Here is a 15,324-nt window from a genome sequence, read left to right on the forward strand (position 1 = left end):
TGGCCACGCCCGTCGCCCTCGGAGGGCGGAGCGCGTTTCCCGCCGGGCGGGTGACGCGAGTGCGCCGGGGCGGCAGGCGCCTGCGCAGTGGCGGGCGTCGGCCCGCGGCGAACGGATGGAGGGGCCGAGCGGCTCGGAGGTCACGCTGGAGGCGGACCGGGAAGAGGGTGAGCCCGAGGCGAAGAAGCGGCGGCTTCTCTGTGTGGAGTTTGCCTCGGTCGCGACGTGCGACTCCGCCGTGGCTCAGTGCTACCTGGCCGAGAACGACTGGGAGATGGAAGTAGGCTTCGCTCCTCTCTCCCCTCTCTATATCTCGGCCCGGGAAGCGCCCAGGTCCCACCGCTGTGTCTGTTTTTCAGAGAGCGCTGAACTCGTACTTCGAGCCGCCAGTGGAGAACAGCGCCTCGGAAAGCCGCCCTGAGACCCCGGCAGGGCCCGGGTCCTGGTGAGTGAGCGCCGGGCGGGTCCCTCCGAGGCGGTGGGCGGGCGCTCCGGGGGAGCTCGAGCAGCTGCCCGCGGGCGGAGATGCGCCCCGGCGGCGCCCGGGTCCTGGTGAGTGTGCGCGGGGCTGGCTGGTCTCTCGGAGGGGCTCGTGCAGGTGGTTGGGGTGCGGATGGCGCCCCCGCCGCGGGGCGAACGCGTCACCCCGACGTTATGTAGTCCGGGAAGGAAAACTTCGAAGCTTCCTTTTTGACTCGAGATCTAGGAACTGCGTGAGAGGTTCGAAATAAATGAATGAGGCAAAATCCTCTGTTGAAGAACGGTAACTCGGAAGTCTCCTGGCTTCCGGTGCGGTTTATCTACGTAGTTGTTTTTTGGAATGCACACCCGCCTTGTAATTCCACTGCTTGCCTCCCCAATTCCAGCCCTGCTGCCCTTCACGTCCAGATGCCTGACGCATCCCTCCAGGTTGACCGCTGCCTATCCTTCCAGTTTTGTCTCCTCTCACCCTCTCTTTCTGACCCCACAAAAACTTAACAGGCATATCAGACTTTCGTTTTCTCCAGTGGGCCGTTTTCTCTTTTCAACCTTCGTAAAGATATTTATGACCTCTGCCCTGAACCTTTTCTTGGACTCTCTTCATGCTAAGTAGTATTTACCGTAAGGCCCGTCTTACCTCCAAGAAACGTTTCCTCTTAGGTAATCTTACAGCATCCTGCAGGATCCCGGTCGTAGTAACTAAGTTCACATTCTAATTGCTACTTAATATTTTATATCTCCCACTAGGCTACCCATTTGGTGAAGCCCATATCTGTTTTATACGTTGTTAATCTCCCAAGTCTAATACAATATTTGGCATGTAATAAGCTCTCCATAAACATGTATAAAGTTCTCCCCGGTATGTGAGCAGCTGGTAGAGTTAACTTCATAGTGAAGACACATTTCTCCCGATAATCTTTTCGGCCGCACCAGTTTCCAGATGTGGTAATTTCATTAGGCTCCTCTATCTGCCTAGCTTCTTACTGGGGGAATTGTCCACCCATCCACAGTGACAGAGCTGTGCCTCCCGTGTTGTAGTATTCACCTAGCCCAAGCTGGCCAGCCAGATCTTCTCTCCTGGGATTTCAAGATTAGGATAAAGAGAGTTCAGTCTAAATCTTCCTGTGGAGCTGGAACCATAACGTTGCTAACTTCGAACTTGTGCGGGAAAGAGGAGAAGGCTGGTTTGCAAGAGGCAGAATGAGGCTGAGGGAAGTTGAGTCAGATGGAGAGAAAGCCTTGATTGAACTTCCTTAGAGACAGCTGCATTCCAGAACCTGGCTCTGTGGCATGTTTCTGTTTCCTTCTAAATTCCTCTGGTGTGCTCAAACCAGCCTGAGTTAATTTATGCCATTTAGAATCTAAACTGTAACCAATAAAGAAATTGGAACAGAGGCACTTGATCTCAGGGTGGTGAGTTCAAGCCCCATGCTGGGAGAGAGAAAGTGGGGGGGGGGGCGCAGAGAAAGGGAGAGAGAGAACCCCTAGCAGGATCCCTGTGGTCAGCACAGAGCCGCATGTGGGGCTTGAACTCACAAACCATGAGCTCATGACCTGAGTCAAAATCAAGAGTTCGACACTTAACTCTGCCACCCCGGCACCCCTAGAGCACGCAATTCTTGATCTTGCGGTTGTAAGTTCAAGCCCCCATGTTGGGTGTAGAGATTACTTAAAAATAAAATCTTAGGGGCTCCTGGGTGGCTGAGTTGGTTAAGTGTCAGACTCTAATTTCAGCTCAGGTCATGATCTCGAGGCCAGTGGGATCAAGCTCCACGTCGGGCTCTACTTGGAATTCTCTCTCTGCCCCTCCCCTGCATGTGCACTTTCTCTCTCTCTCAAAAATAAATATTAAAAATAAATAAATAAACATTAAAAAAATAAAATCTTGAAAGCAGAACAGAGGAAGTGGATTCCCTAAAATAGTCCCTCAAAAATGTGAAGTCCGGCTGAGTAATGGTGGAACGGAAGGGCATTTGGAGTCCCTCTCAGAATTATAAATTGGGATTTTGGTAGCACAATTGGCGAAATTTGAATAGGTCTTAAAATTATATAATAATGTATCAATGATAATTTTCTGACGTTTAATAATGCTTGGGTATATATGTAAGCCTGTCCTTGTTTCTGGGAAATACAAAGTATTTATGCAAACATTTCACAATAAAAAGCAAAGCAAGTAAATGTTAAGTAAATGAATGGTAACGTTTGTGTGGGTGAATGGTGAAAAGAATTCTTTTTACCCTTTCTAATGTTTTACTGAAAGTCTGAAATTATTTAAAAATACGTTAATGTTAACTTGATTTATTGTGGTTACTTTACAGTGGTTACAAATACTGAATCATTATGTTGTGCAACAATTAATATCATGTTATATATCAATTATATCTCACTAAAAAGTTTTAATTAAAAAGTTAAAATATTGACATTAAATTTATTGAAGTTATAAATATGAAAACCTATTTCTGAAATTTATGTATGGCATGTAACTGCTTAGCAATCAACTTTTAATAATGGTTTGTGCCTCCACTCAAATATCTGGGCCTTGGTGGAGGTGGTGTGAAATGGTTTCTCAGGACTGCGGACTGGAGCTTATATGTTTGGCCTCTCCAGCATGTAGTCTCAGACTTCTCATGTGGTATCTTGCGAGAGAGCGTTCCAAAAGGCTCGAGTGAAAGCTGCAAAGTTTCTTATGACCAAGGCTCTGAAGTCCCAGGACATCCTTTCCATCCTATTCTGTTGGTCAAGCAAATCACTAAGGCAAAGATTCAGGGGGAGAGCTGTTGGACCTCCCCTTTCAATGAGGGGGTAACAACACATTTGCAGCTGCTATTCACAAAGAGATCTTACTTCCTAGGTTTCCTCTGTGTCATTTACGATGTAAAATAAACCCACATTTGGAAATCTTATATTGCTCAGTCTGACTTCAGGTCATAGTGTAAAAAATCATTTTAGGAGTGCCTGACTGGCTCAGTCAGTTAAGCATCTGACTTCAGCTCAGGTCATGATCTCGCCATCCATGAGTTCGAGCCCCGCGTCGGGCTCTGTGCTGACAGCTCAGAGCCTGGAGCCTGTTTTGGATTCTGGGTCTCCCTCTGTCTTTGCCCCTCCCCTGCTCACGCTCTGTCTCTTGCTCTCTCAAAAATAAATAAACATTAAAAAAAAATTTTTTTTAAGTCATTTTGGTGACATTGAGGGATATTGAGTTGGCTATAATTATGTAAGTGAACAATATTTAGATAACAATAAGAATCTTTTTTCCGCAGTTGTGTGGCTTCTTCTCTTATATAGGCAGATACTTTTAGGGCTCTTAAAATTTATTTATCTGTAAAATGAGGGCTACAAATAGTTAGAAAATAATTTCAAATTTATCAGTTTATATAGATGATTTGCAAAGTTGTGTTTCATTGTGATCTTGCCAGTGTTGATCTAACAAATGAAGAAACAACAGATTCCATTGGTTCTAAAACCAGCACATCTGAAGGTATTCAGCAAGAGGATGGCAGCACGTTCTCTTTCATTACCTGGAATGTTGATGGATTAGATCTAAACAATCTGCAAGAGAGGGCTCGAGGAGTGTGTTCCTATTTAACTTTGTAAGTATTATTACTTAGATTTAATGGTAGCATGATCATGTATGTTACCGTCTGCAAAAAGGGTAAAGGTCAAGGTTGTGGGCGTTGGCATCAGATCTGAGTTCAAAACCCAACTCCGAAGACACATTTGAAAGAGCGGAGAGTGATTGCCTCTCGGTGTGGGTGGGCAGGGGAGGGGATGCTGATTTTTGTTAGCAGCCTTCTAGTACTGTTTTCCTTTCTAAACCTGTATGTAATTATTGCTGTGAAAATAAAATTACCAAGGTCAACTGTATCTGCTACACACTGGCTCTGTGACCTTACATAATCACTTGTGAGCTGCTGAACTTCTCTGCAGTTCGGTTTCCTTCATCGTGGATAATAACTGGTGAGGATTAATAACTTTTAAAGCATCTCATGGGCCATTATTAGGCTCTCAGTACACTGATTTCTATTATCTATGATTCCACTTCTTTTCAATTTAAAGTGTTATGTATGCTTTTCTTTTTTAATTTGATGTTTACAGTGTTTGTTAAATGGCACAGATCTTTCTGATTTTATAGTTCTCAAAGGTCAGTGTAAAGATTGAATATTAGATCTCCTAGGGGGCAGGATATTTTGCTAATCTAAGCGGCAGCACATGAAATAGTTTACCTGGTATTTATCATAAATTGCTGTTTTGAATTAGGTATAGCCCGGATGTGATATTTCTCCAGGAAGTCATCCCCCCGTATTGTAGCTACCTAAAGAAGAGAGCAAGTAGTTATGAGATGATTACAGGTAACACTTTTCGTCTTACTGTCTTTGTCTCTGGAAAACAGTCAGTGAAAGAGGTAAATCAAAAGTTAGCCCATAGGAGCACACACAGGAAAAAGCAAAAGTAAGTTTGAGAAAAGTAAGCCAGATGCAGGGTACTAGGAAAACTGTAGGAGGATATGTTATACATCTTAATATATGTGAAAAGTGGTGGTTGAAATGGATGGGTTTTCAGGGAAATAGAAATTGCAAAAATTTGAGACCTTGAGTAGTTTTTTGGTAAAATAAATTTATTAAATTGAAGTGTGATAATTGCCTTTTCAAAAACTCTATTCCTTTTAATTGATTTTTGTTTTTTTCCTAGCTTTTTTGCCCTGAATAGTTTTTTGATTTTCCATCTTTTTTGTTCTTAATGAGTACATTTAGTATACCAAACCGGCTACATTCCATGATATTTGGCTAAATCGTGTGTTTTCTTTGACTTTCGTTTTTACATAGTATGTAATTGTAATTTTGATTTATTACTAAATTCACGATTGCTAAGCAGAGGGTTCCTTCTCAGTCTCTGTGTTTGTCTTTCTGTCTGTCTTCGTGGGACAACTTTCCTGCATTCTCTTCGGGATTCTTTTTGACTTTCTTCTGTTTTGGATTTCTTGTTTTCTGAATCCCATGCTTTCCTCCTTCTTGGTTTTCTTCCTCGTTTTATTAGTCTGTTTTTGATATATTGTGCTGAACACGTGGTAGGAACTTTCAAACTGGAGGATTCTGGTAAATTCAGTTCTGGTAAATTCTTTTCCTCTTCCTCTTCTTCCCTTCCTCCTCTGTCCCTTTTTCTCTTCCCTCTCCCCCTCCCCCTCCCTTTCCCCTACCAGCTTGCCCCCTTGCTTGCCAGGTTTCTAGTCCATGTGGCTGTTGTTGACCTTCTCCCCCCTTTTCTTCCTCCCTTCTCTCCCTTTCCACTTTTCCTGGTTTTTCTCTGTTTAGATAAACCACTTCTCGCTTCTTCAGCTACTCTGTTTTCTGAAAAACAGTTGGAAGCTTTTATTCACTGCCCCTCTACTTCACTTCTCTTCTCACAACTTTATACCTTTCTAAATTTCTTATTCATTTATCATTTTTCTGGTGCTTCCAGAGTAAGAAGTAAATCCATGTCAGTTTGCCTCAGTGTAAGTTTCATCTACTTTTTCAGAAATTGCTCAATTTTTTATTTGATACTGGCATCATTAACTATTTTTAAAATTTCTTTTTAATGTTTATTTAATTTTGAGAGAGAGAGAGAGAGAGAGAGAGAGAGCACTTGTGCAAGGAGGGGAGGGGCCGAGAGAGAGGGAGACCCAGAATCCGAAGCAGGCTCCAGGGTCTGAGCTGTCAGCACAGAGCCCGACACGGGGCTTGAACTCATGAACCACAAGATCATGACCTGAGCTGAAGTCGGAGGCTTAACCAACTGAGCCACCCAGGTGCCCCCAGCATCATTGACTATTTTGGGCACTTATGTGAATTCATTTTTATTTTTATATTTCTTCCATACATCAAGCTACATTTTGGGAAGGGGCAGGTAAACATAGGGACTCGATTGGCCGTCTTCAGCTGTGTTGAAATAATAGTTTACTTTGAAGATTCATACCCATTTAAATATCTGTACTTACTTGTTATAAAATCTTCAGCAGGAGAACTTGGGATAAACTTGGGATATTCTTGACTTCTCAGCCTAAATTCTTTTCCACAAACATTTGAAGGTCATGAAGAAGGATATTTCACAGCTATAATGTTGAAGAAATCGAGAGTGAAATTTAAAAGCCAAGAGATTATCCCTTTTCCAAATACAAAAATGATGAGAAACCTTTTGTGTGTGTATGTAAGTAATTTTTAAAAATTGACTTTTTTTTTTTTTTTTTTTTTTTTTTAACTGAGTGGTTTCTTACAGTTCCACTGTGGTATCTTTTTTTAAAAAAAAAATAATCTGCCTTTATAGAAAATTTTCTTTTCTAAATTCTTTTAAATAGTCTTAACACTGTAAACTAAGTTTTTACATAAATTACAAATACAAATTTGTGAATATAAAACCCTGATCCATTGGATGTTTTCCAAAGAATATTTAAGAATTTAGGGCTGCTTGTCTGGGTAGAGCCAGGTAGAGCACGCAACTCTTGATCTTGGGGTTATAAGTTCGAGCCCTGTGTTAGGCGGGGAGCCTATGTTAAAAAAAAAAAAAGAAAGAAAAATGGAATAAACATAGTATAAATATTTAGAAAAAAGAATTTACTAACATTCCACATTTGCTTCCTAAAGTGGTTCTTTTTTTTCCTAAATGCATTCTACATGATAGTGTACCATACTCTGTAAGCCTTACAAGAATGAATCCAAAGATCTTGCTCTTGTAGCATTTATAGATTAGCAAGAGAGAGATTGTGTTGTATAGTAACTAAAATAAAGGAAAAGCATAAATGCCACTGGAGGAAATATAATGCTGACCATGGGAGTTTAGACATAACCTTAAGCTAGATCGTTTTTTGTTTTTTCATTGAGATATAATTGACGCAACAGTATACACTTCCAGGTGTACGGCATAACGATTCGATATTTGTATATGTTGTAAAATGATCACCGCAGTAAATCCAGCTAACAGCTGTCCCCATATATAGTGACAACATTTTTGTGTGTGTGTGATGAGATCAGCTAGGTTGTTCAGTGAAAGTTTCATGAAGGAAGTTGTATTTGAATTGGGCCCTGAAAAATAGGTCAGAGGTAGGCGTTAAGAACAGTCCAGGTGGCAGAACCACCGTGAGCAAACTTGTGCAAATTGCACATTGCAGGATGTGTGTGCGTACATAGGTCTATGTGAGAAAGAACATACAGGAGCGAAGATGAGCCTTGTATTCAGTTGGACGTAGATCTATATGAGAAAGAACATACAGGAGTATACATAAGCATTGTATTCAGTTGGGTGTAGACGGCATGCAAAGGGGTCGTGTGACAAGAGATTGGTAAAGTAGGTTGGATCCAGATTACAGAAGGTCACGAATACCCAGTATGAAAGAATTTGGACTTGATTCTGCGGGCACTTAGTGTGAACAATGACAGATCCTGCATTGTCGGTATCTAAGTAGTAAATGATTTTCATTCATTCATTTAACTGATCTTTTTCGAGTGCCTATGTGCCAGGCTGTTGATAATAGCAGAAAATAAAAGAACCATCTTTGCTCTCAGATGACTCATGACTTTGTAGGAGAGAAATCACTGTGCTGTAATTCAGCCTAGGGAACTTTAAAAACAGTCTTTCGCGTATGCTATAGGAGTATAGAGGAGGGAGCCACTGTCTGGGGATGCTGAGGAAGGATCACAGGGGAGGTGACATTTGAGGTAGGTCTGGAAGTACTAGTGGCTGTTTGCTAAGTAGTCTTCGGGAGCAGGATTAGCACTTTACACCTTGACCTAGAAAGATGAGCACAATGCTGAGTATATAGTTTTGCCTTAGCAAATACATACTAATGAGCCGAGTACTTGGCTGATTCTGTTCTCAAATTTCTGCATTAGTGGTTGGTGAGTAATTTTAACAACTATATTTATCCTGTTGCAGGCAAGTGTGTCAGGAAACGAACTTTGCCTTATGACTTCTCACTTGGAGAGCACCAGAGGGCATGCTAAGGAACGAATGAATCAGTTAAAAATGGTTTTAAAGAAAATGCAAGAAGTTCCAGCGTCAGCTACAGTTATATTTGCAGGAGATACAAATTTAAGGGATCACGAAGTGAGTGACAAAGTATGTTCTGTGCTTCTGGGCGCTACTGCTGTGGAGACTAATTTGGGTTTCTTCTGACCAAAGCTGTTAAAATGTGTAAGCGGTCTTCTAGGTGCAATTCAGTAAATACTCACTTAGCCTGTGCTGTGAGCCTAGCGTTGCAGAAGCAGGAGGAGCCCTTAGATTATTGGGAAAAACACAAATACTGCACTTGAAACAGACAACACAAAGCAATACATGTTGATTAAAAAGAGGGGTATAGAGAAAATAATAAATCAAAGTTTAGAAAAGATCCAGTGTATCTGCTGTGTCTCTAGCTGCAAGATGAGAAGCACAGAAAGATATGACCATCACAGTTGTCCCTACTTCTCTTCCGGTTTTCTTTTTTCAACTTTTTTTTTTTTTTACTCCCTTTTCCTGGTGCAACCGTGCCTAGGTCTGAAACGCTGTCCTTTCCTTTAGTTCAGTTGAGACACATTGGGATTTTTCAGGGCCTCTGTAGACTTAGATCATATTAAATGGTAAGCTGGCCTTGCCTTTTACCCCAACTCTGGCTGAACGCACATCAGATTAGAAGTGTTCATTTCACTGCTGAACGCTCCAGGAGTGGAGGAAGTGAAACGAGCAATGAAACCATGTCAGGACTTACTTCCAAAGTGAGGGCAATACCCTAAATAAAGAAGGTGGTGCTCTACTTCTCTTTGTGATTTTGTGTCCTTGTACACAGATTATAAAAGAAAATCAGATGGTCTATTGGACTATTTGCAAATCAGTGACTTCATGGTAGCTGTTTTGTGATACCTGGTTGATCGGGTTAAAAGAAAAATCCTGCTTTTCAACAAGTGTTGGGAAAACTGGAAATCCACATGCAAAAAAAACACTTGGATCCTTACTTTATACCCTATACAAAATGTGTTCAAAATGGATCAGTGACCTACAAGAGCTAAAACTATAAAACCTTTAGAAGAAAACAAAGGGGAAAAGCCTTGTGATACTGGATTTGGCAACGACCTCTTGGATGTGACACCAAAAGCATAGACAACAAAAAAAAGATGGCCTTCATCAAAATTAAAAACTTTTCTGCATCAAAGGACACACAGATTGAAAAGGCAGCCCATGGAATGGGAAAAATGTTTTGCAAATCATGTGTCCGGCAAGTGAGTAATATCAACATAATTAATATTGATATTATATAAAGAATTTCTGCAATAAAGAAACAACCTGGATTAAAAATGAGCAAAAGACCTAAATAGACATTTTTTCAAAGAAAACCTACAAATGGCCAGTGAGCACAAGAGAAGATGCTCAGCGTCACTGATCATTGGAGAAATGTGAATCAAAGCCATCACGAGGTATTACTTGACATCTGCTGATATGAGTATTATCAGAAAACCAGAGAATAACATATTGGCGAGGGTTTGGATTGGAACCCTTGCGATGGGGATAAAATGGTAGAGCTGCCATGGAAAGTGGTGTGTTAATTCCTCCAAAAATTAAAACCCTTTTCATGTGGTCCAACAATCCCATTTCTGGGTATATACCCAAACAAGTAAAAGCAGGGTCTCGAAGGGATATTTGTACACCTGTGTTGATAGTAGCATTACTTTTTTTTTTTAAGTTTATTTATTTATTTAGAGAGAGCAAGCACGAGCTGGGAAGGGGCAGAGAGAGGGAGAGAGAAAATCCCAAGCAGGCTCCGTGCTGTCAGCGCAGTGCCTGACATGGGGCTGGTACCCACGAAGCGTGAGATGATGACGTGAGCTGAAATCAAGTCAGCTGTCTAACCAGCTGAGCCACCCAGGCACCCCTATTGCAGCATCATTCACTGTAGCTAGCACCTAAGTGACCATTGACAGATGAGTGGGTAAACAAAATGTACGTGCCTATAGCAGAACACCGTTAAGCCGTAAAAGGGAAGGAGACACACATGCTGTGGGATGGATGAGTCCTGGACATTATGCTAGGTGAGGTAAGCCAGTTACAAAGAGGACACATTTTATATTTTCTCCTATGAAAATATAAAGTAGTCAAATTCATACAGAAAGTAGGATGGTGGTTGCCAGGGACTGGGGGAGGATGGAATGGGTAGTTAGGATTTAATGGGTATGGAGTTTCAGTTTGGGAAAATGAAAAGGTTCTGGAGCTGGATGGTGGTGATGGTTGCACAATTATGGCGATGTACTTAGTGCCGTGGAACTGTACACATTAAAATGGGAAATTGCACGTATGCAGGCCTACCTCGGAGGTGCAGGTTCAGATCCAGACCCCCACATTAAGCTGGATATCGTAACAAAGCAAGTCAAATGAATTTTAGTTTCCCACTGTGTGTACAAAAATTATGTTTATACTGCTGTAGTCTTTATTAAAAAGAAATGTACTTGTTAAAAAGGTATGTACATTCAAAAGCAATGTACATACCTTAATTAAAATTATTTTATTGGTAAAAGATGCTAACCATCACCTGAATTTTCAACCAGTCATAATCTTTGTGCTGGTGGAGGGTCTTGCTCTGATGTCGGTGGCTGCTGGCTGACCAGGGTGGTGGTTGCTTAAGGTTGGGATGGCTGTAGCTATTTCTTCAAATAAGACAATGAAGTTTGCTGCCTTGACGGGCCCTTCCTTTCACAATTTCTCTGTACCCTTGCTGTGCCTTTTGATAGCATTTTACCCACAATAGACCTTTCAAAATTGGAGTCATTCCTCTTAAAGCCGGCCACTGCTTTATCAACTAAATTTACATAATATCCTGAGTACTTGGTTGTCATCTCAACAGTTTTCACCGAGAGTAGATTCCATCTCAAGAAACCACTTTGCTCCTCCGTAAGAAGCACCTCCTCATCCGTTAAAGTTTGGTCCTGAGACTGCAGCAATACCATCCCTTATTCAGGCTCCACTCTAACTCTAGTTCTGCTGTTTCCACCACATCTGCCTTAATTTCTCCACAGAAGTCTTGAAAACCTCAACTCCGAGTCACCCGTGAGGGTTGGAATCAACTGTTCCAAAGTCCTTCCTGTTCATGTTGACATTTTGACTTTTTCCCGTGAATCATAGGAAAATCTTCCAGAAAGTTTTCAATTGATTTTGCCCAGATCATCAGAGGAATCACTGTATATGGCTGCTATAGTCTTATGAAACGTACTTCTTAAATAAGACAAAAGTGGAAATGACTCCTTAACCTGTGGGTTGCAGAATGGAGGTGGTGTCAGCAGGCGTGAAAACATTTATCTTCCTGTCAATCTCCACCAGCTCTTGGGTGACCAGGTGCATTGTCAATGAGCAGTAACATTTTGAAAGGATTTTTTTCCTGAGCAGTAGGTTTCAGCAATGAGTAAACCATGTTGTAAACAGATGTGCTGTCATCCAGGCTTTGTTCCATTTGTAGGACACAGGAAGAGTAGATTTAGCCTCATCCTTTTTTTATTAAGTTTTTAATTCCAGTATAGTTAACATACAGTGTTATATAGTGTCAGGTGTACATTATAGTGTCTCAACAATTTCATACAGATTTGGCATAATTCTTAAGGGCCCTAGGATTTTTGGAATGATAAATAAGCATTGACTTCAACTTCAAGTCAGCCGCTGCATTGGCCCCCAACAAGAAAGTCAGCCTGTCCTTTGAAGCTCTGAAGCCAGGCCCTGACTTCTCTCTAGCTGTAGAAGTCTTAGATGGCATCTTCCAGTAGAAGGCTGTTTTGTCTATGTTGAAGATCTGTTGTTTATCGTAGCCACCTTCATTAATTCTCCTAGCTGGATCTTCTGGAGAACTCGCTGCGGCTTCTGCCTCGGCACTTGCTGCCTCCCCTGGCACTTTTATGGATACCGGGTCTTTCCTTAACCTTTACGAGCCAACCTCTGCTAGCTTTAAACTTTTGCAGCTTCCTTACCTCACTCGGCCTTCATGGAATTGAGAGTCAGGGACTTGCTCTGGATGAGGCTTTGGCTTAAGGGAATATTGTGACTGATCTATCCAGACCACTCAAGCTTTCTCCACGTCAGCAATAAGGCCGTTTTACTTGTTATTCCTGTGTTATCTGGAGTAGGGCTTTTAACTTCTTCCAAGCACTTTTCCCTTGTATTCACAATTTGGCTAAGGGGCCTAGTGTTTGGTCTGTCTCAGCTTTACATATGCCTTCCTCACTGAGCTTAATCATTTCTAGCTTCTGATTTATAGTGAGAGACAAATGGCTCTTCTTTTCACTTGGACACTTAGCGACCATTGTAGGTTGATCAAACAGCCTCATTTCAGTATTGTGTCTCAGGGGAAAGGGAGACCTGAGGGGAGAGAAGAGGTTATGTGGAGCAGGGAGAACACACACAACAAATATTAAGTTCACCGTCTTCTTTAAAAAAAAATTTTTTTTAATGTTTATTTATTTTTGAGACAGGGAGAGACAGAGCATGAATGGGGGAGGGTCAAAGAGAGAGGGAGACAGAATCTGAAACAGGCTCCAGGCTCTGAGCTGTCAGCACAGAGCCCGACACGGGGCTCGAACTCACGGACTGTGAGATCATGATCTGAGCTGAAGTCGGATGCTTAACCAACTGAGCCACCCAGGCGCCCCAAGTTCACCGTCTTCTATGGGCATGGTTCATGGCATCCCCAAACAATTAACGGTAACAGCAAAGATCCCGATCACACATCACCGTAGCCGATGTATAATAACAAAGTTTGAAATGTAAAGATCACCAAACCTGACGCACAGACGCACCGTAAGCAAATGCTGTTGGGGAACATGGCGCTGATAGACTCGCTGCCTGCGAAGTGGCCACACACACCTGCTGTTTGTAAAACAGTATCTGTGAAGTGCAGTAAGGTGGAGTGCAACAAGAGGAAGTATGCCTGTTATTTACCACAATGCAAAATCTTTAAATCCTGGAGTGTGAATAGAAGGAAGAATTGATAGTAAATTTCAAATGACACTGTGAAGGCAGCTCACGTTATTGGATCATATAAATGGGATATGTCTAAATTTATACACTAGAGTAACCGTTTTGCCTACTTTTTACTTGTGTTCATTTTTAAAAAAATAAATAGCAATAACCGAGGCTATGGGCTTGCAACCTTCTAAGTTTTGTCTGATATCCGAAGTTAGGAGTCTATGACAGAAGAGAAGGGGCAAATTTCAGATCTCTCAGGCTATCTTGATTATTTTTATATTACCTACTTATTACTGTACAGCAAAATATTTTTTAGAATATATATCTAGTCTTGCATTAATTTAGACATTCTGATTTGAAATGTTGGTCTTAGACATAGAAAAAAACCTTTTTAATTTAGGAGAAGAAGGACTGAATCTTAAAGAATTGTCTTTTTCTTTTCAGGTTACCAAATGTGGTGGTTTACCCGGCAACATTTTGGATGTCTGGGAGTTTTTGGGCAAACCTAAGCATTGCCAGTATACGTGGGACACACAGATGAACTCTAATCTTGGAATATCTGCAACTTGCAAGCTTCGTTTTGATCGAATATTTTTCAGAACAGCAGCAGAAAGTGGTCATATTGTTCCCCAAAGTTTGGACCTCCTTGGGTTGGAAAAACTGGATTGTGGTAGATTTCCTAGTGATCACTGGGGTCTTCTGTGCAACTTAGATGTAATATTGTGAAATGCCTTTCAAATAAGAGTTTTGCATCTTATGAGTAATTTCATTCTGGGTTTTTCCAAATGTAATTTTATCTGTCTGGAAAGGTAGGCTTAATAGGGAGGAATTAATGTACTAGATCACTGTAACAGAAGAAAACACTACTGTGATTTTATTTTGTGGACTGTGTCCTCATATTTCAGAAGTAAATATTGATGTTTATTTACATTAAAGCTTACCTGGTGTTCAGAATATGAGACTTCTTCATAAAAGGCCACCAGGACCGTTGGAGCTTTTCATAGTGCTCAGAGTTACCAGCTGGTTCTCAAGCAGGGCCACGTCTCTATCTGGGCTAGCCTTTGTAATTTGTTGATTTTTAAGATCAGGCACCAGAGAGTTTATATTTTAAGTAAATCTTTAAAAATAAAAATAAGAGGTTATTGAGTTTGGGGGGTTAGATCTTTTCATTATGTTTTAGAAATTCAGGTAATTGTAAATGAAAAAGCCATGATTATGTACGTTTAAGTAGATGATAGGTATCCCACCATAGACTTTGTTTTCGTCAGCTAACAGTACATATTTGCTAAGCTCTAAGTGAAACCTTAGGACTTGAAATTTCTCAACTTTTTAAAATTCATGTTTGTCAACGTCGCCATTTGTGTTGCCAACAGAGGCAAAGTTAGACCTGATAATGATTAAAGTCCGTTTTACAGCTGCATCGGATATCTTTTCTAAGAGAAAAATGAATGTGTAAAGAGAAATCGGTTTTTAGTTTTACTTATAAAATTGAATTATTTTACAGGAGAGGGATAAGGAGCACTTTTAACTGTGCTTTAAAAAAAACACTTTTAAGAGAAGTGTACTTTAAATAAAGAATTATACTTGTTTATAGTTTTAGTATGCTTTTGTGTCCACGATGGGATTGAAGTTTTTACCTGCTTCCTATTTTTGACTCTTCCTGTTTCTGACTGCTGCTACTCACCTCTCTGAGAAAGAAAACAGCTTCTGTGAAGCTTCTCCCACCAAGAACTACCAAGCACACGTTGATGTCCTCAGTATAAAAAAAGGAAAGCCAGTGGGGATGATTAGAATGAGAAGTCACAGAGCCTCATTTTCAGCAGGGGTATCAAAATTAACAACCAAACCACCTGATAAAAGACAAACTGAATTTATGCATGATATTCTCTTTGTAGTGAC

General features: G+C 41.1%; 1 protein-coding gene across 1 annotated transcript; it reads left to right on the top strand.

The window, feature by feature from the left end:
• The first annotated feature begins 76 nt into the window (after positions 1-76).
• On the top strand, positions 77-15,018 carry TDP2 (tyrosyl-DNA phosphodiesterase 2). The gene is made up of 7 exons (XM_047857884.1): positions 77-280; positions 360-445; positions 3,897-4,070; positions 4,738-4,829; positions 6,545-6,663; positions 8,386-8,556; positions 13,870-15,018. Exons 1-7 carry the CDS (start codon positions 116-118, stop codon positions 14,149-14,151), a joined length of 1,089 nt encoding a protein of 362 aa, XP_047713840.1. The 5' UTR covers positions 77-115; the 3' UTR covers positions 14,152-15,018.
• Positions 15,019-15,324: the final 306 nt, after the last annotated feature.

Source organism: Prionailurus viverrinus, chromosome B2 (genome assembly GCF_022837055.1).
Source record: "Prionailurus viverrinus isolate Anna chromosome B2, UM_Priviv_1.0, whole genome shotgun sequence".
Lineage (NCBI taxonomy): Eukaryota > Metazoa > Chordata > Mammalia > Carnivora > Felidae > Prionailurus > Prionailurus viverrinus.